General features: G+C 42.6%; 1 protein-coding gene and 1 long non-coding RNA gene across 7 annotated transcripts in view; one reads left to right on the plus strand and one right to left on the minus strand.

The window, feature by feature from the left end:
* LOC124182557 (Down syndrome cell adhesion molecule-like protein Dscam2) overlaps window positions 1–23,900 on the minus strand; it is a 63,668-nt gene that overhangs the window by 21,214 nt on the left and 18,554 nt on the right. For all 5 annotated transcript variants that reach the window (XM_046569992.1, XM_046569990.1, XM_046569994.1 and 2 more), the window contains 3 exons: window positions 15,601–15,921; window positions 15,031–15,192; window positions 9,235–9,384 (listed from right to left, as the gene is read on the minus strand). In XM_046569992.1, coding sequence (XP_046425948.1) covers window positions 9,235–9,384; window positions 15,031–15,192; window positions 15,601–15,835 — 547 coding nt within the window. In that variant the 5' untranslated portion in view covers window positions 15,836–15,921. The remainder of the gene's footprint in view (window positions 1–9,234; window positions 9,385–15,030; window positions 15,193–15,600; window positions 15,922–23,900) is intronic.
* LOC124182558 lies at window positions 860–3,261 on the plus strand. 2 transcript variants are annotated; one of them, XR_006870807.1, is made up of 5 exons: window positions 860–1,068; window positions 1,290–1,422; window positions 1,503–1,747; window positions 2,038–2,468; window positions 2,826–3,261. It is a non-coding gene; the product is annotated as an uncharacterized LOC124182558 (long non-coding RNA). The 2 variants fall into 2 exon arrangements; XR_006870808.1 differs by having other exon boundaries at window positions 1,506–1,747.

Raw genomic sequence — 23,900 nt, forward strand, 5'->3', positions numbered from 1 at the left:
TGAGACAGGCAGCAGAACAATGATTGTGCGAAATTAGATTCGGCTAAGTATTGTCCGACGTTACTTCCTCGTAACCAAATTTCCGTCTTCGCGAACAAGCTCGTTGTTCCACGAACAGTACTCCGTAGTTGGTGCAAGGTAAGTAGGTGGTACCCATTCATAAATCCCAATACGTTGTCGGACTCCGAAGATAACATCCGGCAAACAGTTTCTGATTCATTTCCCTCGTCTTTTGAGTTAAGAGCCGCCTGTTACAAAGAAATATTTTAACGTACTTCTTCATACATTAACTGGCTTGACTGACGACGCTGCAGCTGCCAGTTCGCGATACCACCGAAAGCTTCTTAAGTCGGAAACTCGTGTGTTCGTAACTAAACCTGTACTTTGTTCGTAAGTAGCTTTGAACCCCTGAAAATTTCCGGAACAGTTGTGAATGGACAATATTTACACTAGCAAACGGACGGGTCAAAGTTGCACCCACCTCTCAGTCTTTGCACAATATCTCGTCCTGGTCTCCCGTTTCAGTGTTTAAAGTACACGAATAGCTACTCAACTCCGCGAATAGTGATCATTTCACTCGTTAACCATATAGATGGTAGTCGTGTTTTACCTACTTCGTTGCGAATTACAGAAGAGGAGGCTCGTTAATTTTAAAATGACAAAAAAAAAATCCTAATCAGCTTGCATTATATTTTCGCAAACCTTAACGGTATAATGTCCTTGCTGATAAAACTCGAGCACTAAGCATTCAACTGGGCAAATCGTCAAGCATAGGCCATTAGTAATCAGCAGACTGTTTCGTGACGCGTCGTTGCTCTTTGATCAGTGCCAATCAAGCTTCGTCCATGTTACGTAGCCAGCGTTGATTGAGCTGTTACCGAGCGTGTTTACGAGCAGTTTGCTCTTCCAGTTTGATTTAGGCTTGCTTACGAATATTTGAGAAGGAAAGGAACAGCATCGTAGTGAGAGAAATCTTGTACCTACCACCACTGGCAAAGATGCGGGGAAATGAGCCAAAACTCTGTTGCACAGTGGTTTCTAAGGTCTTCACGCTACCTTAAAGTCTACGTCAGTATGTCTTAATTAAGCTAAAACTAGAAGCATGTAAGCCCAGCATTAACCTAATGAGAATTGAAATTTAGCATCCCTTTAAACATCACGTCTTTTCTATAACTGTAATCTTGAAAATGCACCCGTGCCAGATTCGTACTTTATACGGTAATAAGGACCCGACAAAAAAGTACAAGTGATTCTGAGTGCAGATTCTAAAACGTGTATAACTCTAAAAGGTTTATCGGAGGAAATCCGGCCAGGAAAGACTGCTGTGGAAAATATTGATCCTCTTGAGAACTTGAGAAAATTTTTGTGAGTCCAGTTTGTAATATCCGTTGGGAAGAATGCGTAACTGAACGGATGAGAAGGGTACGCATGAAATAAGCGAGTATTATACACACGAGACGATTATGAATTTGAAATGCATACTAACGAAGCATATTCTTTAGCAGTCGAAGTAAAACTTTCGGTTCAAGTCTCTGCCGCAATTCAAGAAGTTTTCAACGCTCACAAAGAGCATTTTTCCCCAGGAAAGGATCCGCAAGAGGCTTTACACGAGATTAACCTTTGGAGTGACTTGCAGATGGAATTCCTCTGCCTCACTAAGCAGCCAGGGTAAAGCCAAATGTGGGTACGCCGAATAAAACACCGTGAAATGGGACTCGGCAATCTGAATATTTCGTTTCATTCACGGGTATTTGCATTATTTCAACAATATCACCTTTTTTTTATTTCAATTCTATAATCACGGTAATAAATTCTAGATCACGATGCACAAGTTTTACCACAGAATGTACAAAATGAATTACAAGGTTTTTTTCAGCAAATGGAAATGATTCCACGTTTAACGAAGCTGGGCATGATTTCTCTAGCAGAGCGTCGCGATGGTTTTGTTTTCTTTGTATTTTTTATCCGCACCTCTGTCGCTCTTTAATACGACTCGACCTGACTCGCCTCCGTTTTCACGTATTATTGTAATTTCAGCTGATGATATATTGATCGCAGTCCTGGCCACACGTACCACCCACGCGTATATATTCCCAGGCTTTGCATATATCGCGTCCGGTTTCGCACGGTCCAGTTTCATCATCCGCCATTTGCGAATTGTAACGTGTGATCAAACGAGAGATGAGCAAAGAGTGCGTCTTTCGCGTCAGTGGTCTGGATTAAGTGCGGAGATACCTTTAGCCGCCTAAAAAAAACGATAATTTTTTCATTCCAAAAAATGTTCGTATAACATTTCAAGAGTCTAAATCCCGTGGCTTAGAACTAAATTCGCAGTCCTTCTTGATGAGGGGCGATTAGTTCGTCAGCAGCGCAGAAGCTCAATATCTTCTGAAGAAGCTCGAAAGCCCGAACAGAGAAGCAAATCCAGGAAAATGAACTTTGCGAAGAATCCGAGGGCGTGATTGAAGGTATTGACGTCATACAGTTTTTACTTAACAAAACTTTAAACGCGTTTTTCTCAAAACTACATTTTCAAAACAGGCGTGATACATAGCTAAAAAAGTAATCCACCGATTTCGACGAAACTTAGTGTACATCTTCCTAACTTTATTATCTAAAATATAAACCTAAATGTTTGTGAGATTAGATGAGAACAAAGAAGTATTATTTTATTGCGAAATATCGACATTTTATTTTCAGAAAATTCAACTGTTTTGTTTCCAAGCGTACCATTTCATCAATTTTCAACTTTTCTCACTTTTTATAGGTTCATATTACGCGTTTGAGTATTATTGACAGAACAATCTTTGTTTCTTTCGTTTTAGATTAATCCATTCAACGCCACACGACACCCCGTCTGATGAGGTTCGCCGCAACCCGAACAGAAGACCGTGCCGTATCTCCGCCTTTTTGAAATATATCAAAAAAAAAAAAAAAATACGATATAGTTGCGAAAAGTAGCAAAAAAAAAAGTACGAAAAGGTTGAAAATTTTGAACAAGTCTTTCCTTGTAAAAAAACCATGAAAATCAGTGATTTTTTCCTTGCTTAAAGGTACTCCCCCCCCCTCATTAAGCGAGCTGCAGATTACTCATCTAGAAATATCGAGTTATGGATTTTCATTCTCGTTGCAAATGACCATTAGGCTTTGCCAAATCGGTATCACTATTATCACGTAGGCATAAGACTAAACGTTTCGTTAAAAACTGCTCCACCCTAAACTTGTTAGCAATTGCAAATAATCGAATGGATCATAAATATACGAGCCTTCTTCTTGTATCGGTGAAAAAGGAATTGATATTGTATGTATGGGTAATGGATTGGCTGATAAATTACGAACGGAAAACCTCTACTTGTATACTCCTGCCTGCCCGTCGTTCAGCTCATAACAAATGGACTACTCCGCACGCCACGTCACTTCCTTCCACGTATACTCCCCAAAAAGTTTCACTCTAAGCGAGTTTTTGCTAGAGAAGAGCTAGCTTAAGCTAGATTATACCTACTTTTTTACCTCCTGCCGTTTCAGCCGAAATAATGGATCCCGAATCGCGATTTTCTTCCTTCGGTGCTGGCTGTCTATTAGAAAATTATTAACATCACGGGGATGGGAAATTTCTCGCGGCGAGGCATAACGCGAGATGCTTTCCGACAGGTGGAAGTGATGTTTTCCCCACGACGCGATCAAGCAAAGAGACGAAAGAAATCACCATCCTCTGGTTGCAGAGCACCTTATGCCAGAGTGTGAACACTTACTACTCCCCTCCACACGTTATTCGAAAGGTTTGGACCAAAGCGATACAACAACAATGGGACAAAATTATAGAACATGAAATTTTATTTCGTAGCATTCTTGATTTCAAGTGGCGCTTTCTAGTGTACATGTTCAAGATAAAATCATCCATGGATCGAATAACACGGATGAGATCATTCGTACGTGTAACCCATAGCATTACTGCTATATCAGCATTCGAGAATGTGAGTATAAAAGTAATTCATCGTCAGAGGTCGCCACAAATACTGAATTACCAACTACTTTAGTGATAATATAAAATGTTCTATAATGTCTGTAGTGGAAATCATTATTATGTTGGCTACAGTTTGATCCAAGCCCAGTGAATAATTCGTTCTTGAAATGGTAAAGTGTCCACACCCTGCCTTATGCCGGCGTGGATGACACCACCGGATACGCGCAATCGATGGAAATACCGGCTGACCCAAACCTTTTCTGGACCCGTTAGCGGACAATGCTCAGTGCCTCGACAAGTGGGCGGCTCTTAGGTAGTTGGAGAAAAAGGAAGACAACGATTCCCATGAGAATGCTGAGTTGCACTTGCGGTGGTTCCGCAAGACCGCATGTGGATCATATCGTACGCATTGCAGCAAGGAGGTAGTGCATGACTGAAGACTTTTCGTCGTCCTTGAGCGAGAAGAGGAGTAGGTATCACTAGCTTTACGCTTCAGGAACGGTAGAGCACCATGAAATAACCGTCATCAGCATAACGTACACACTTTACACTCTTCCTGCAGTCTTTACTTCGCGGAGTGGTTTTCTGGAGATGGGGTTTTTCTCAGTAACGCTTTCAGGCTCTCGTGTTAGACCGGAGTCCTTCACTGCTGAAGTTCCCGAGTGGTTTTTGTGACAGCATTTTCCATCGTCCATTAAGAGGGAATTTTCAGGATATTTCTCAATACCATGCAGTTGACGAAGATGTGAAGATTTGTTACATACAAATCAAAAATGATCAATCAGCTTATGCCTTATCTCACAATCAGATCCAACTTTTTCCCACGTCCGTAATTCAATGGCCATCGATCAAACCTGTTGATTTGTTTCTATCTCTAACCGTAAGAGCAGCAGCTCTGCTTTTGTAATAGAGAAGACAGATGACTAGAGTACTGAAAGAGACCGTCAGGCGAGAGTTTATTATCGGGGTTCAACTCGCATAAGAGATTATCATTTGTGCCACTAATCCATTATTGATAAAGTGCGAGTGATATACAGGAATGATTCTGCTGTATATAACGTGATTGGACTCGGAAACATGATACCCAATAGAAAATGCACGAGGAGCTTTAAAATGACGGGCGAAGAGACGGTGACGTGTTTTGAGAAAATAAACCTTCTACAGCATTCATGACCTTACGTGCTAACACCAGGATGCCATCATGCTCGTGATCCAGTCTTCTTTTACAAAGGAAAATATGTCTTCCCTGCGTCTTCGCGTGGCTTCCGCTTTCACGTTAAATAAAGACTGCAGTCAACAACAAGTATACGGTATACATGTATGTATACGCGGTAACAAACAATCGGCAGTGCTGAGTTTTGTATTGTAGAGTAAGGCTTGGAGAATACATGTATGTTTCTCGGCGAATCATTCAGCTGGTCGGATTTCAGAACTCTATAGCCGTGGAGGAGCTTTTGATGGGAATTCGAGAGAAAATACCGACCTCATCTCGGAGCGGAAACTCGTCTCCAATTAAGGCTCTGCTCTTTAGCACCTGCAGCTGACAGTGAAACCTTGTCTTTGAACTAAGGCTGACGGACCAATACCATCTCCGTATCGACCTGAGCGTTGGGTAAAGCCGGGTATAACTTTCAGACCTTGTTCGCAAGATGCTTCTAGCCTTTTTCCTCGTCACGGCCAGTTTGGTTGGCTAAGATCCCAGACGATGAAAGCAGTATCGCATTGTTTCTTGCCGATTCTTCGTTCTCATATAGACGAAACAAGACGCCAATGTTGCCTCGTCGAAGCCAAAAGTAGAGGGTGGCAAGCCCCGCAGACAGGAGAATGGCGGTAGTGGACGACCGTCTGATCCAATATCTCTTAAAAAATTTTGGTTCCCTCTCAACCACCGATTAGCGAAATGCTCCGAGTTGCAATGGCCGGAATTCCGGTCTATTTGGTGGGTGGAAAGTCTGTCTACTCGTTTGTTGAATTGAATTGAGCATTCTTAGAGCTATTCGGCGTTGATAATACCCCGGTGGAGTTCAATCTGGGATTCGTAAACCCATCAGAACTTTAGATTGGTTCAATGTTTCCACTCTATCGCAGTTCTTTGGCATTAGAGCCGGCAGAACCACAAGAGAAAAACAGTTGGATTAAGGGGGGAGCCTGCTTTAGAGGCTTCAAAAAATCTATTTTTTTTTTTTTTTTTTGCATAAATGTCTTCCCGAACTATCCAAGAATGTGTCCCTAAAATGTCAGACGCAAATTGGAAATATTTTCGGAGTTACAGAAGAAATAGTGAGCAAGCGTCCAGCAGGTATACGAGCGGTTTTTTGAAGTTTTCAACCAGTTTTTTGAAGAGTCTGAACCAGTTTTTTGAAGTTTTGAACCAGTTTTTTGAAGAGTCTGAAGGGCAACTCTATGGACCAGGAATCGCTGATTAGCATATTAATGCGGTAAGTTCAAGAAAATTACGATTTTTTATGTACGAAAACTTTGACGCACGATTTCTCCGTTTTTCATTTTTACGCTTTTTCCTAATTGGCGGGAAAGATAGGGAAAAAACTAAACGTCCTATCGAAACGAGACAAATCGCATTGGACTCGGGATGAAATTCTCTTCTAGTTGAACCTAAAAAACCTTAAGAAGGTTAAGATTAACCCACTTTTTAAACAATCTAAAGTGAAATCTTTTCTCAAGAAAAATGAATTTTTTTTTTAATTTGCGAAAAATTGTTGAATTTTTCAATTTTTGTGGAATTTTCTTGGTTTAACTAGAAGCTTTACTATTAAGAAGTAAAAATTTTTTTGGTTTCTTTGTTTCAGACGGAAATTACGACCTGCACCTTTCCCGCCGCACGACAAATGCATACTCGAGACGCCTCGGTGAAATGCTTGTACCAGGCATAACACGACATGTATCCTAATGAAAAAATTCGAGAAGACTGTTGAAATACATAACAATAAACCCTGAAAGTTTCGCTTTAATCGGATATTTCTTTCCTACCCAAAAAAATCCTCGAAAAAACCGATTTTTTGAAGCCTCTAAAGCAGGCTCCCCCCTTAAAGGCTGAACAAAGGCAAAAAATACCGAACCTGTGGAATGAATTAGCTGGAAGCTTCAGGTCTAGCCCTCAAGCCCGTTTTGACGTGTAAAAAATTTTAATTGGAAAAAAATTGGGTGAATGTTGTGCCGACTGCTCCCAGCAAGCACTCGACACGAAACATTAACCCATTTCGACCGAGCCACGAGAATACCGGAGGGAATGTGTAATCTCCACCTAGCCAGCCCTGGACCGCAATAACGCTGCTTGATGTCTCGAAAAATAACAAAAGTCAAGGAAAACGAAACAATACGCGTGGGAACCCACGGGCAAGCCAATGGAGGCCGCGGACCATGTGATAAGCGATTATTATTTCGAGTATGCCGAGGTGCTCATCCCCCTCTTGCCTCTCTCACACTTTTCCAGTCGATCCCATATTCGCCGCGGTCCTGGATCATATAATATGCAAATTGACTTCAGTTGGACTACAAACATGAATTCAGTATTTGAACTCGACCCTTCAGGTGAAATTCGGGCTTCTATGCGAAGAGAAAAAAGTCATCGAATCAACCAAGCAAATTCAGTTAGAGGAAAAATCGTTGCTCCAGCTATGATTTTGTAAAAATGAATATACCGTGGTTACCATAATAAATTCTTACAGGTAGAATCGAATAGACGAATGTTTTCAACGTCAAGATTGATTTAATTAGAAATTCGACAGTTCGTACCATTGTTTAGTAGCACCAACTCACGGTCAGTATACATGGTCGAACCAGGTTGCACCTGCGGTTGAATGGATGCCACCGCTTTAATTAAATATTCCATCGTCATCGTACAGAATATTGTTTTTAATACAAACCACGTCAAATAATTGTTGCGATTTCTGCTAACAACAAACATTCGGTCCCGCCGACCATGATTTATTAAATCCAGCGAAATATCACCTCATTCGACCCAATCTTTTGTTCACTCCAATGATATCAAACTAAACTTAACTCGGCTTTACCATTATTCAATCAAATTGTTTTCATTTCGATCGAGAAAATTGATTCTTTTGTCATTTCGACACAATTTTATAATACATAAGTTTGGCCGACGTGAACACAGAATTTGTTAGATTGTGTGAGTGTGAGTAAACAGATTTTTGGTCAATTTGGTTTCTGTAAATCGACCACTACCTAATTATCGGTGCAGTGTAGTCCTATTTCTGCATCTGAACTTTGCCCAGAAGGATGCCTATCGAGTTAGTCGGAAAGACAAATATCATTTTTGGAGAATAGGGTTGTTTTTTATGTTCTCGAATAAGGTGCCCTACAGAATGACGTTCCCCTGACGAACATCAATAACGTCTTTATTTCGGTTTCGGAGTTGTTTGCTCGACCACACGAGTGGATTTTGTGTTAATATTATTGTTATTTTTTCAAGTGAGAAAATAAAAATTTCCCCGCCTGGATGGCGAGAGGGAAGGTTCCGTTTACGAGGCACATCCGTTAACTGATACACAAAGCCCGTCGAGGGCTCGGAAAATGGCGAGATTCACCGCCAGGAGAAACTCCGTTTCCCACCATCGGTGCCTTGTTGTTTTCCCGGCGGTGTCATTTTTCTCTCGCTACACTTCCCCCATTATCTGGCAGTGCCTTTCTCGGCTCCATTCGCCGCGCAGTAGGACTATCTGCTCCCATCAGCACGAGCGCCGTGCTCCGCAAATGGAGCCCTCCTTCAAACTACAGACTTCGCCACCTGACACACACACATAAACACAAATACACCTTGGATATGTAATGCCCGAGCTGAAGGGATCTTCAGTTTCAGTTTCATCCACCTTTCTCCTTCCTCCTTGTTAAGACATCTGATTATTCCTCATTATAGTGTACCGTAACCTAACCTAACCTAACCTGACCTCAACCACATCACTTCGATCGAACGAACGATTGGAACGAAATTTCACCGAAAGGGGATCAGTTTGAGACGAAGGAACGAATTCGTGGGTTATATGAAGATTAATTTCACTCCAATATCGTTGTGTAAACTGATAATCCTCCTCGACTGCGATCAGCTCTTCTAAATCACTCCCCTCGTCCACTATTCAGATGCACCCTTCTCACGCCTTGCAGCTAGTTGCAGACTGCGTCCTTTGACCCCTCGAGGGGTGTCGCCATAGCTTATTGCCCCGGGTTCTCGACGTCGTAAATTCTTGGACGCCTGTTCCTTTAATTAAAAGTCTTTACCGACCGTCGGTACTCACCGGTCACCACCAGGCGTGCGTACGATGAACTTTCGACCGTGTCTCCGGTCACGTGATGGACGGTTCGGCATCGGTAGCTCGAATGTGCATCGGCAGTGCTCACCGCGAATATGAGGAGCTCTCCCGTCGGCAGCATGTGGTATTTTCCATCTGTGAACAATAGTTAATTTTTCATTATTTACCGCGTTGGTATCCTTGAACTGATTTTTTTGGATATGAATAAACTTGAGTAAGAATTTCTGGGTTAATCTCTGTCATATTTATTGCGATCTGACCTAATCAAGTAGAACTTCCATTTAATTCATTGCGCGTGAATGTTTCACAAAGGGAGAGGGAGCGGCTGATCTAGTTGGATGAATGAGAGTTTGTACTAAGGTGAACATTCGACGGGTTTCGGGCTTTGTCATGTTGCGAAAGACGAGATATTACGGATAAAGATAAAAGGATCCAAGTCCCACGGGATTGCTCAACTTCTTCGGGAAATCTGCTCTCTAGCTTCTTCTACGCTTCGCCATCGTTTAACCGAGTTGGTGAAAGTCTGATGAGTCCAGAAGAAGACGGCAAAAAAAGAGAAAGCAAAATACGAGATAAAAAAAAGTGTGTGTGTCAGCTCCGACGCACTACTGGAGTTTACTCCTTACGAACGATAATTATGATATATTGAATAGAAAAAGAGGGTAAATGAACGCATCTTCCAAAATGATAAGAGAAACAAACATATATCTGTAATTATTCGGATTATTTATATTACTTCAAAAATTTCCAAATTTTGAGTGCATATTTGTAATAAGTGACCGCAAAAACCTCCGAGTACCAACTTTCTCTCTTGTCAAACGACTTTTTGCGTTTTGGTCCGCCATATTGAATCCGCCATCTTGAATCCGCCATCTTGAATCTTAAAATTTTTAGTGCAGATTCGTAATCAGTGACCCCAAAAACCCTCGAGTACAAAACTCAAGTCGATAGTAAGTAAGGAAAAATGTTTGCCGCTAAGGGTTAATATAAGTATTGAAAATAATATATAAATATAAAATATATTAAATCAATCAATCAAAAATAATAAAAACACTAAATAGAAGATCTAGTTGTTCGTATTTGAAATGTATATTATTCATAAATGTAAACGATAAGCTTACCAATTAACCGCATCCATGTGTTTTTCGGATTCTTCTTCATTATCATAAATCAATTTCTTCCATATTTTCAAATATCTTGACGTAATAACGTCACGTCTTATAAATTCATACGCAGGCACACAACACACACGTACAATTATACGCACACATTCAACTCTCAGACGGGAGGTAATGAACTATACAGTGAAACTACGAAGCACCGCACAAAGAGGAGACCCCGAGTACAGGAAACGCTGTGTAATGTATTCCATCTCATTCTTTTGCACGTTCGATATATATGTTTGTCTCTTTCTATGACGCCTCAAGTTTTCGTGTTACACTTGATTTTACTCCTCATATAATTTCCGTACCGGGCCCTATAAGTCAAATCGTTTCTTAAGGAGTAAACTCCAAAAAAAAGCATCCCCCGGAACAAATAGATAGAATGAAAACAAAGAAGCGTCACAACTTTTCTTATTTCTTATCTCATAATCGCCGCATCAAAGAAACTTCAAATCTCTTTGTAACTCCCTTAATAGAATTGATTTGCACACCGGACTTTAATATTACCGTGTACCGATGGATTCCACACTTCTCCAGCCAGTCGTTAACTATTACGGTCACGTTGTATTTTACTTCCATGTCCAACTAGGCGTGATCCATTTACACAGCCTGCACTCTCTTCCATCATAGCTGTCAGCATCTGAGATTGAACTTCAACGAGATAGCTGAAATTCGAAGTCTGTCCCCTGAGCTCATGGCAGAGAGCCGAAATTCGCGCCCTTCGCACCCGGTTGATAATCCCCGTGTTGCTATAAGGCGGAGGCTGTCTGTCTCATCCTAAGTTCTCAATTTTGGCGGATATTCAAAACCATGTCTTCTCGTGTAGCTTATGAACCACGACATACCAATAATTTTGTGCTTTTCTATCCATGCAGCAGGCAGCAAAAGTCCAGAACCAATTTGTCAGACTAGAGAAAAATTGTATGCGTGTAATTTTCTGTTAAAAAATATCCTCCGACCGGCTGACTCGTAGCGTACAAACATGTGTGAATAAAAGTATCCTCGTGTTAGCAATATTCAACGTGGCGTGTTATAAAAATTCCACAATGTATGCATACCTGTATCTCGAACCCCATTGCCCACGAGTTGGTACGATATAAAAAGGGTTGCTTCATGATGAGCGGAGGCGGTAAGAGGAATGCTCGTTCAAATTGCTCTCCGTTTTACGTATTTGAATTTTTTGATTGGATTTTTTATTGGCGAGCATAAATATTATACACTCGTATAAGTGAGCTGGCAGAGTAGACAAAGCGAACGAAATTTCACGAACTAAAATCACCGTATGTTTTTAGGCCCATTTCTCACAGTAGCTTCCATCTTCAACTGCAGGTTATGCACGATAAAACGTCTGCGTTTTTTCACAACCTCGCATACCTACACTCTGCGGATAGCCTCATCGCGTGCAGAAAATCGCTGCGATCCCATCGCAACAACAACGTCAATATCTCGCTCCTCGTCCGTCTCATCCGTCGCCTCCTGCCGTCAATTCAAAAACACTCACGGTTCGAATATTTGTTAAATGCAGCCGCGACGTGATCGCAGCGCCATTCATTCACGTTTGCCCGAATGCCGGTGTTACTGTACGCCTCATCACCGCGTTGCAGACCCTCGAGCTTCCCGTTTCGCATTGATTCGTGTTATCGACTCACGTAAGGTACATTGGCCCAAGCCTCGATTGGTATCCCGTTGAACACGCGCCCCATAAAGCATCCGCTTGACGCCTCATCACCCGCTCGACGAAGGATCGTTGGAATCGATCCGCGCAGTTCTGTACCCTGATTCGGACTGTCGGAAGAATGCCCCTTCAATTTTGTCAGCTCTCAAAATCAGCGAACGAGTCGACGATGACGCGGAAGAGTGTTCAAAGTCATTTCTTCGACCGGAGAAACGCGTTCAGCTTTAACCCTTTGAAGCATACATTTTTCCTTGCAGTCGAATTTCTCGAAACTGGGTATTTAAGGATTCTCGAGGTCGCTGATTTCAAAAATGGGGTCAGATCTGAGATATTTTCAAAATTTGACGAATCGGATCAATTTTTATATTTTTATTGCGGCACGTTGAATCCGTTATTTTGAATCCTGAAATTTTGACGTCGGATTCGTTTTTAGCGACCCCAAATCAAAGAACACTGAGTTTCATCTTCTAGTTCCCATAACCTCCCCACAATTACATTTATTCTGTAAAAACAAGAATTTTCAACACTTTGTTTATTTATATCGTTCACTATATTCCCGGAATCATCATTATCCCTCTTGAAACATCAACATTGACATCTTAGAAGTCCAATTATGCTACAAAAATGACATCGATATCTTGAAATTGAATGTAAATCTTTAATAACCGATTCAAAAAGGTGTCTAATATATGTAACGCTGTGCTGCGAAGGGTTAAGCGATTCAAACTATGGCTTCAATGCAGCCGTCAAAAGGAGGCTGAAGACTAGTAACGAATATTTACCGTGCTTATTGGCAGAAGTGCAATTGCTCCGTGCAGATAATGGGAAAATAGTTGTGTCAACCGCGGAGCTGTGAAACTTGCAGTGCGGAGGATGAACAAGAGACGAGCATAGCTGGCTAGTAGTGAGGCAATGATAATGGTGGACATTTGAACACAGCAGAGCTGAATTTGCATTGGGAGTTTAGTGCCTGATGTTTGAACTGCAGTTTCGGGCGAGGCGAGAATGTCTGCGTTGCGTTTGTGTGCGTGGATTTTGGTGTGTGATGCAGAATGGGTCGATTGAAACTTTACCAACATTTGATGGGCGGCAGTAGGAGGAGAGACTGCGTCAGTTACAAAGGAAGAACAGATTTCTGCGGGCGAAACTTTTCTCCCGACAGTTTTCACGGTAAAACGCAGAAACGTTCAGGACTTTTCAGCTCCTTTGTTACAGTTGAGATTAAAGGCTTTTGTTCTGAATATTTCTTCAAACGTTGGTTTATTTCAATAGCGTTCAGATATCACAGATGGAGGTAGGAGGCAGTCTTAAAAGGTTTCTTGTCGCGGATCGCTAGGACTGGATTTTTTTTTCAAATTCAGCGCTTGTCAAATCCCCCGAGAATGAAAGCTCCCCCTCCGTCAGCAGCTCAATATATCTTTTTAACCGTGCTATCGGATCACAAGACGCGATAATGAAGAGTCGAACTTTTGTCACACTTTTCGCTCGTTCACTCTTCACCTCTATAGACACCATTGGAAACTTTCGGAACGCTTATCAACTCGACTCGAATGTTCTTTGCGGATGTTTTATACTTCAGCTCTTCGCGGTCGATTGAAAAGTTAGTCGACACCAATCTCCACCTTTGTGCAACCGACAAGAGACTGATGGCTACTTTTTCAAGTCAGCACATAAACCCCCAAAAGCTCTATCCGAGACTTTCTTTAATTAAAGCGTGAATCGCGCTAGAAACGGATAGATGTATCTCGAAATTCGTGGAACGAGGAGCGGCGCTCAAGGCACGCGAACAAAACACCCCAGGGAAGTGGAGGAGCTGTATTCCAGACTTACCAGGCCCTTATTACACTTCCCAGCATTAATGCACGCCGTTGAATTCGCTGAGCAGCAGCGCAGATGCGGCTTTCCACACTCTTGAACGGTAAGCTCCGCCTATCCCGGTATGGATATAACAAGTTTGCAGTACACGCACTTAAAAATTGGCCCCTCTCAACCACTAATTAACCACGATATTTACTCGAAACGTATCATTCCGACTCTAATTCCATCCGAGCCGAGGTCAAAAGTTTCGCATATCCTTTCGGTTTGCGCAAATCCGCGTTCAAAATAAATCTCTAAGCGACCCCACCGTTTCCAAGGTATCCAGAACCGTCTTTTTACAGTGATGACAGCACATGGGGCATACCGAGGGCAAACTTATCCTCTTCAGTAGGTCAACTTATGTATATGTTGCTGACTCTTGCAGGTGGTTCGGACGTACTAAACAAGGTCTTAATTGGCTCGAGAGACGGATGGAAGGTATGCCCTCGTAGAAGAGTGTCATTTCAACAATCTGTGCATCGTTAGAGGTATTCGAGTTGCTGTTGTAGCAGAGCAAACAATTTGGTGTCAAGTGTACAATGCAGTGCCAACAAATCGATGCTACAAATCCGCATTGCAATTTTCCGTTGCGAGCGAACCAGTGAAAATATTGACTTCGCATTATATCGATATTTTTTTCCTAAACCCATTGTTTATTTATTTCCTTTTTTTAATTTTATATTTTTAACAACCACTTTCCAGTACCAGCGTGGAATTTTCTGGAATTTATAGTCGCGCACGTCATATAACGCATCAAATCAAGATGGCGTCGTTAATCGATTCCGCCTCACCTCGACATATTGGAATGATGACGTTATCCTGACTCCCTCCCTCCTCATCTCTCCCTTTCGCCCCTTTCCCCGTGACTCGAACGCGCATATTAGTAATCAAAATAATATTCAATAAGTCTGTATTACTATCTGCACTGAAGTGGATATTCATCCTCTTCATCTGCTACCATGATGCAAAGTCAGAAGCTTCCGAATTTTCACACAGAGTAAATGTTTGCTTTGTAAATCACTGTCAAACTCAGGGTAGGCATTAAATAATTGCTTCACACAGTGAAAATTTATATGTTGCACTAACCGTTTTTTGGTTCCGGGTAAATGTTAAAGGCGGAATCTTGCACCCAGGATGTAACAGCAACGTATTCTTTGACGAAGGTCGGTATCTCGCATCTCAGGACTCCCGTGTTTCCAGCCAGAACGTAAGTGTCGCGTACTTGAACCTCGTACTTTTGCCGGACAACTGTAAATCCAGGAAGCGGAAGATTTGTTTATTCGATTGACGAGAGTGTTGAACTTGTCATAGATGCAGCAGGAAAAACCATGGAGACTACCTAAGGAGACCGAACTCAAATGGGTGAATTGTCAAAACTTGTGAAAGTAATCGTACACGTTAGGTTTATTTTTAATACCACTAACGTCGCTAGTATTCCTTTTGCACCCAAGTGTCATTGGTTGCAAGGATGCCCAAGATCGAATAATCGATGATCCTGTAATGTGATTCGTAGAAGGGTTTCACCGCCACCTCATACTACCCGTACCGTCGTTGGTGCAAATGGAACAGCAGTGTCATCTTATTTCAAGCAGCTACTAGTTTACACGAAGTTCGGTCTCCTTATGTAGTCTTCATGAGAAAAAGCGGAGGACTTACCGGCTCGGACGCTAATCTCCCGGCCCAAAACTCGTCCAACACTATTCGAAGCTTGGCACCTGTACATAGCCGAGTGGACGTCATGGCGATAGCTCTCCGCCCCGAACGGTAGAAAGTAGATTGAACCGTTCCTGAGCATTTCACGTATGTTTGGAATCGGCAGCACAGGGGCACCGTCGCCCATTAACCAGTCGATCCTCGGCGCTGGGCTTCCGTGTGCAGAACAATGCATCATTGTACCACTGTCGTTGGCAAACTCCACCGTCGATCGTGGCTCTGTGACCAAGACCGGTCCTTGACTGTCCAGTATCACTCCTCGTCCTGGAACAGACACATTTGGTATAGAAGGGTAGAGTTTAGCTGATTTTTTTCTCAAGCTTGAAGCAATTACCCCGTTACGTTGGGTTGCGATATAATCCCCAGCAGTAATTATCCCCCATTTCGAAGTAAGCGGTCAGTTCGATGTTTCAGATTTATGAGCTTACCTCGCGATGGCTTGCATGACTCGAGATTAATGCGCTACCATAAATTTAACGGATGGATTGACGTGAATTCATCAGTGGTACTAGATAATTATCAGAAATATAATATGGTCGTGTCTGGCTTCTCTTGCGCACAATTCAAAATTGTACAGTAATGTTCGTTAATGGTTGCCCAATGGCTCGCTATTTTTTTGGATTGAAAACTGAAACGAGTTTTCTTTCTAAAAAAATTGTATGTGTATATGATCAACGCATCGTTTTTTTCTCCTGCCTTTCGTGTCCCTATGTTTTGATTTCAAAATAATAGTGAGCCACTAGGAACCCATTAATAAACATTACCGTACCTATAGAAGTGGACAAGGATGTGAGAGTCTTTGATTCTTGGGTGATTCGTCGTTGTTTTATACTCTCTATCAGAGGTTCCTTGTTTGCGGCTTTATATCTGACAATCAACAACGCTTCACTAAAAATAAAATATAACGAAGAAATATATTCGTGAAAGGGCTTTATCTTCTTCTTTGTTAAGATCTCTTCCGAGTGTCTCTGGCACGCTTCTCCGCTTTCGGGTGATTTTCCACAATCCAGAGAGAAGCTCCTTTGACTGATTCATCGCCATCCTGGGCGTTTGCCGAAATATCAAAAAACAAGCCCGCTCTTATATTTCTCTCGCTTTTTCCCCGTGCTGTCCGGGTCCTTGATACGGACACAAGACGGATGGTTGTTCCTGGCCCGCTATCTATTTTTAAAGGTCAAATCGATCGGAGGCGATATAAATATCATTCGTCTCGTCACGTGCAGAAGACCTTCATATGTTACCCGTTACATGGTCGAGAATAATGCGAAAATACCGGTGTGCGTTCCTGTAATTTGTTAACACCAAGGCTAGCCAAAATTACGACATAAGACAAACGAAATCCTACGTTCATTACTACGTGTTTCTTCTCTGTCAAAACATACCTCATCCCCCACGACAAACGCCACCAGACCACATAATGCAATCCGCCTCGCTCACAGCTCTTAAAGGAAGACTCTTGACTCTCTCTAATTAAGATCGGTCCTAATTAGCAACCGGAAATATCGCGTGGCACATTCCGAAACACTCTCAATTGATCCCTCTTCCTGCAATGTCGCGATCATTTCGGGGAACATTTTAAACGGCAGTAACGGCCATATCCATCAAGCTTGCGGAAGTCGTCGCGGAAAGCATTTGCTCACGTGTGCCCTTCGTGTTCTCCCGAGCCTCCGTCCGAAGACCATATATCGTCGAGGTCCAGGGTGATCTGTATTCAAGCACTGAGCAGTGATTAATTACAGAACCGCGTTCTACTGCGTCGCCCCGTGGCACGGACAGCATCAACATCAGGCCAACACTCAGATATATTGGATTAGCGAGCTTATATGGTAAAGCCTGGATTCTATACGCTCCGTGTAACTTGCGACACGTTTCATCCGGGTTACGCTCGCGCTACCCTTTCATGTAAATGTCCTTCTCACTGTATTCAGAAAACCGGAAGAATTCTGCTGACAACCCTAAGGTAAGTGCACCAGTTGTCGACACGTCTAGATCCAATTATTGACGCTTTTATTTTCCAAAATTATAAAGTGACGAAACAAATTGTGAATTTCTTGCTGACTGGAACCAATTGCTAGACGGCTGGACACTACAAATTTATTTTTTGGTAAATTTAGAACAAAGGATCAAACAGGCACAAGCAAAAACAGGTCAGTAATTGGTACGAGGTTAATAACTGGTACGCTTGCCTTACTCGAAAAATGTGAAGAACAGCTCGCAAGCGAGTGTCAATACTCGTTTGATCTGGGAGAGTGTCAAATGGCGTGAGTAGCTGATAAAAAATTCACATCTCTTGTTCATATGCTTATATTCCATAGAATACACTGACATCTCGGACGTTCCTCGTCGTTACATCGAACCGCATTTCCAATCGTAATTGGAATCACAAATTACGCGTTATTAGTCAAAATTACACTTATGGTAATATGCAATTAACCGTAACGTCTTTCGAATAAATATATGTAAAAACTCCTTAGCTATGCGAATCAATTAAATCAAGGGTCAGTATCAAGATCCCGCGACGCCCGATGAATATGTATACGTATTATTCAATCTATAGAAAAGTTGTCACGTGGTTTTACAATGTACTGTTCGCGGATTATCCCCACGTCGTATAAAAAAATAGACGAATAAAAACTACTGCATTTGTTCGTACGGTCTGTTGGCTGACAAAACCCATGCTAGTGGTGATGGGTCGCATTCATTTGTTCCGCTTGGAATGAAAACCCGGCGCTGTTTCATCCGGAGCACATACAAAGACCGTGTATGGCGATCAGTACCCAGTTAATTTGCTGCGGGATTGATCGGATTGGAGTGATACATTTGATGACGGCAGTTTGCTCTACCGTGAAGAGAAATTCTAGATGGAATTGCCAGATTATTTCTTAAAGGTACCTTACATAGTCCTTCACTGATTGTCGGTAGCTGGTCGGTACTTTTGGGAAATATTTTGGTAAATTTCACGATGCAGTAGAAAATACCGGGTGTATGAAGATGGTTAGAGAGAGACAGAAAAAGAGGGTTGGGTTATATCTTCAAGGGTTAATCTCCGAAGCCAGACTGCACGTGGCGATTCACGCAATTTTCCCCGCCTCAATTTCCATCTCCGTAATATTCTCCCGCTCGTTGATCGATTCGCCGATTCGTAATAACACGAAACTCACCGTAAATGGATTGTAATGTTCGTGGAATTCAGCCTCTTCCCTGCTCGGCGGTATCGTAGATGCTCACCGACTGGCAATCAACCTCAACTTCATGCTAGACTGAAGTCTAAACGTCTGAACTTCTGCAGTTCGGTTAAGTTTCCCGATTTGGTTACGGATATTCGCCGTTGGCCCGATCAGCCCGAGGAGTCTTCTACTTGGTCTTCATGAATTTGTTATAAATGAAACCCTGCACTGCTTGTGAATATTTCTGTTTCTTGATTTGTGGCTAAAGAAAATTCTGGTTTCATTACTCTCGTCTCAAGGCTCTGATTGTTAATTGCTTGGAATGACGTCTCCGAACCTTCCGACCTCTGAAGAGTTTTCAATTATCCTTTTATATACAGAGATCGGCCCTGATCACGTTCAAGAGGCACGGCGCACTTGAAATCCTCCGGTAATTCGATGGTTTTCATCTCCGACCTCCCTAATACGTCTCAATTCATAGCCTATAGGAACCGTCGAGGCAGCCAACATCTCGTTTTGCACTAATCGAAATTTACGGGTACTTTACGAGCTACTTACATCCGGCTTTCGACCCTGTCACCTCTATCTCTATCGCTCTTACACCATCGCCGCTATCAGCTCAGCGATGGAAAGTCGCGACGACTCGCGTAAACACGCGAAAGAGACCCCTGAGACGTCAGGTTGGAGGAGCCGCCGCTACACCTGCTATCTACCATAAGCACGTAATTGCTTACTCTAGCGTAAAAGGCAGTAAGATCCCCCTATCTGCCCGGGGGAGCAAGGATAGACAGAGATAACGTTAACAACTCTTCCGTAACATACAACTGCCACTTTCCGAAATGGCCTAATATCTGCTCCAAGTAAAGAGACAAATTATTTCATCCCATGAAAGCCAAAGTAGCTATACTTCCGAAAAGTCAGCCATCATGGGAAATTTTATAACTGCAGTGCTTTCGATGTTATTCGATGGTTGTCTTGAGAACTGAACTTGTCTAAAGTGAAGTTATATCAGGTCAGGTTAAAATAACGAATCGTTATGTCAACCCCAGTATCAAAGAATACGGAAATACCCAGATGATAGTTTGGGGTGATCCAATTTTCAACAGCCGGTTACAGTGTTTGCAATACGGTTGTACAGCGTCAGTCTTTTTTCCTTGTGATATAGCTCTAACAGTGTAAGACTATTGCTGTATACCAACTTTCAGTATCAGGTGCAACACTATGAATGTTGCTATGTGCTATTTTGGTTATGGTTTCACTTCAAGATTCCGAAGATTAGGTTGGATCCGGTTATCCGTTATCTTCCGCATATCGTTACTGACTTCATTATTTATAAAAATTGATCCAGATAGTCTAAACGCGACGAACAGGGATCAGAATATCATTTTCGTCGCTTTTCATGACTGAATACAAGGTGTGAAAAACACATGCCGCGAAGGTACGCTTGGCTCTTGTTACAGGGTGAATTAATATAATATGGCTCGAGGCGCGTCGCAAGGTACGAAGAACGGGATGCTCGAGCGGTACAACACAATAGAATATCGATCAGCACAGGGAGATAGTCACGGATGCGAAGGGGTGACGACCGTCGAGATACGTGTACGAGGTGGCGCGACCATAAGCAGGCGAGTTCAGGCAGAGAAAGAGGTTCAATGACGCCTCCAGGGACACCTTAGATTAACTACTCATCAGCACTCGCTGTTATCATCCTTGATTGGCTGGTATAACCTCAGATCTCTATTCTCACCTATCCGGCAATATCCATCAACCAAACCTTCCATTCCCGCTTTGCTCTGCAGTAGGTCAGAAAGCGATTCTCTCTCTTCCGGCGTCTACGGTATCTTCGTAAACTGCGCAGTACAGCTTCCCCCGGCTGTAAAGATCGTCAAATCTACTTCCGTCACTGAATTTCATTCAGCTGTTTTATGCATCCGCTTGACTTTCGAACTCGAGGGTTAATGGTGCCTATAAATTAGATTTTTTGAGCATACTGTTGGACCAATAAAGATACGCGCTGTTTTCAAAGTATTGAGTGTAGCGAAGCGGATTCTCACTGTATAAGAACTTCTTTTCACGCAAAAGTAAAGAAATAGTTAACTGTCTAGCATTTCGGCGCCTTTTCAATTACTTTTACCTTCTTATCGGTGAAGTGATCATAGATTACATAACACCGTTACTATTAGAGGCCAATATCCAGCCGGCATAAGGTTTCGGCATTGAGGCCATGCCTTGCGGTGCTGGGATAATTAAATGGGCTGTATTCGATACGTGAGATTCTCGTTGATGACGGGATAGACTTGTGGATTCTGGTGTTCAGTGTAGCAGGGCATGAGACAGGCGATGGTTCAACGCGATATCTGGTTATTGTACGGCTTTGGGTGATAGTCCTGTTTCCGATTAATTAGTTTGTCGAAATTAACGGAGTCCCCAGGGGTGGCTATTCCACCTGATGTAGATTACTACAGCCTACCCTGTGTAGTCGAAATGTCCATGTAAGCCCGCCTCAATCTCTCTCCACCAGACATTTGACCACAAAGGTGCTCATTCAGCTTTGATGCATAATTAAATAGTCCGTAAAGATAACTTCGTCGCCTTATTGGATGCTGGGGGAAGTTTTCCCCTCGACGGAAGGTAAGGTATGAAGGTACGAGCTGTACATGATTCTGGTGTATTCCGGAGGTGAGGAAAATAGAGAAACGGATGATATCCCGGCGTCAAGCTGGGAGGAAGGTGAACGTTGAATATTCCAGCTCTATCGGGGATTCCGAATGGAGGTTACTCGCAGCCCGGCTCTGCATGACGGAGTTGGAGCTGGAATCGCGTTAGTCCGGTGGACAGCGATTGTGTGCACGCAAGCGTAATACGCACTCTCGCATACACGCCCCATCCACGATTGAAGCCCCGGTAGGCACGACCAAGGGGACAGAGAGTTCCGACCCAACTGAGCATTGCAAACTGACGCGTGACACGAAGCGTTCTTCCACAGGGCCCTTCAGCTTCGCTTTGATATCTTCACTCTCTTGGTCGAGCAGGTAATGCCAGCGTAATTCATCAAACGTCAAAACTTGTTCCCTCTTCCGTCCCACCGATGGGGATTAAACCCGGCATTAAATGACGCGACTAATTTCTTGATATACGAGCTTTGAACTGCAACCCGGGTTGGAAAACGTTGCAGGACTCCGGCACACTCAATAGAGCAAGTCAATCGACCCTTTCACCTCATATGCTGCAAACGACGTGAACCTCAGTCATTCTCCAATCTGTCTATCGGCTCAGCTCATCATCGTTCAATCAAAACTTCTTGCCGTGTCCATTGATTCTGCCGTATCCACTGATCGTTACTGAAGGATTGCCGGTAGACAGGTGATAATATTTTTATTCAAGCGGTTTGGTCCGCATGGATATTGAAGAGATTTTCCCTGTAAAATTTCGGTTCCTCGATAATTTTGGACACCTGTACATGTAATTCTTCGGAACAACCTTTCTCCATTGCGGAACGTGTATAAATTTTCTCTCAACAGAAATTGCCAACGGTTGTACAAACATTTTATCGTTTCGAATGACTACGGGAGACAAGGCTGAGCCCGGTGCCCTGCTCTTACAACCAAATATAACCCTATTAGAGACAATAGGACCTTCTCCGGGTGGCATCCACTTCACTCTCCAGGCTTCGCATCCCTCCGGTTCCTTCCCTCGGGCTACGGGTCCGCGATTCACTAACAGAATTAATATTGATTGAAGCAAGTCACGTCTCTTCGCCAGCTGAATACCCCGAAAGGTGTTGCCGAAATCCCTTGACGGTATGGAGTGTCGAGGATTCCCTCGCTCCAGCTATTCTCGACCGAAAACAAATTCGAAGTGGGCAAGTTACGAGAGCCCACTTCCTGCGAGTTCTCCAATCACGAAACACGCATTCTGGCAAATCCCACTTCTGACACCGTATACAACGAACCAAGGACAAACCACTGTGCCTAATTACTTCGCGCAATGTTCGTTGGTGATTTCGCATGTTGATTCTAGTCACTCGAAAGAAACGGCTCTTGGATGAGAGAAGCAGCGTCATTCTCGGATGAATTTTCACTATATAGTAATCACTATAGCCTCATGTTATGTACCGCACAATCCTCCAATTTTCGTAACTTCGCCTTATTTCATTGACGATGTTTTCACGCTCAATTAAACCAGCAGAAATTAGGGCTTCCATCTCTCTCTCTCGCTCTCTCTGCCTCTATCTCATTCCTTCGGCGCCATTTCCCTCTCTGAGAAATAATTCTATCCTCGGGCAAGGCAGCAACATCCAGAAGTTTACGAATTTATAGCCGTTCCAAGCTATTTTAGTTTCCAAACACCCAATTTGCATGTAATATTGATGCATTTTTTCTGAAATCAACAATTACGTTAGTCTCAACTGGTTACTGCCGCAAAAAGTATCGGAAAATAAAAACCCATTTTATTTTCTCAGTAATTGATTGTACGACATTCTAGTTATGTATTTTAAGCTCCTAAGGGTTCTGCATTTAGTGAGGAGAAACTCTTGAAAATCGATACCGCGACGAAAGGTTTTTGCGCTTCGAACATTCTTAAAATGCTTCAGCGGACTCTTTTACCGTATCAATTTCCGCCAAAATTTTGATCGATGTTGGAAACTGCTAGAATTGTGTCTTACACGGGTATACTCATATTTGTAATCTATAATTATACAGTAATATACAATTATAATAAACAACAAAAAATAGTAACAATATACAATTATGCATTGCTAGTTTGATGGCTTCAATTTCCGTAAAAATGAAGCTCTACAAAATTTTCCAGCCCTTGTGAACGTGAAAAATTGTACAACAAATTTGAACAACAACAAGTAAAAGTGTACGCGTCAATCCAAAACGAATGGAACGCTAAAACAGACTCGGCTGTGGAAAAAATTGTGATAGTCGTTCGCACCGTGCGCCGCAATTTCGCAATCGACTTTCAGCTTCTTAATTATCGATTTCATCAGCGAGAAGCCTTTTCTATATGCGCAAACCCTCTCTCGAGACGGCGTCGCGTGGGGAACAATAGATCCATGGTTTTAGCTGG

This window comes from Neodiprion fabricii, chromosome 5 (genome assembly GCF_021155785.1).
Source record: "Neodiprion fabricii isolate iyNeoFabr1 chromosome 5, iyNeoFabr1.1, whole genome shotgun sequence".
Classification (NCBI taxonomy): Eukaryota; Metazoa; Arthropoda; class Insecta; order Hymenoptera; family Diprionidae; genus Neodiprion; species Neodiprion fabricii.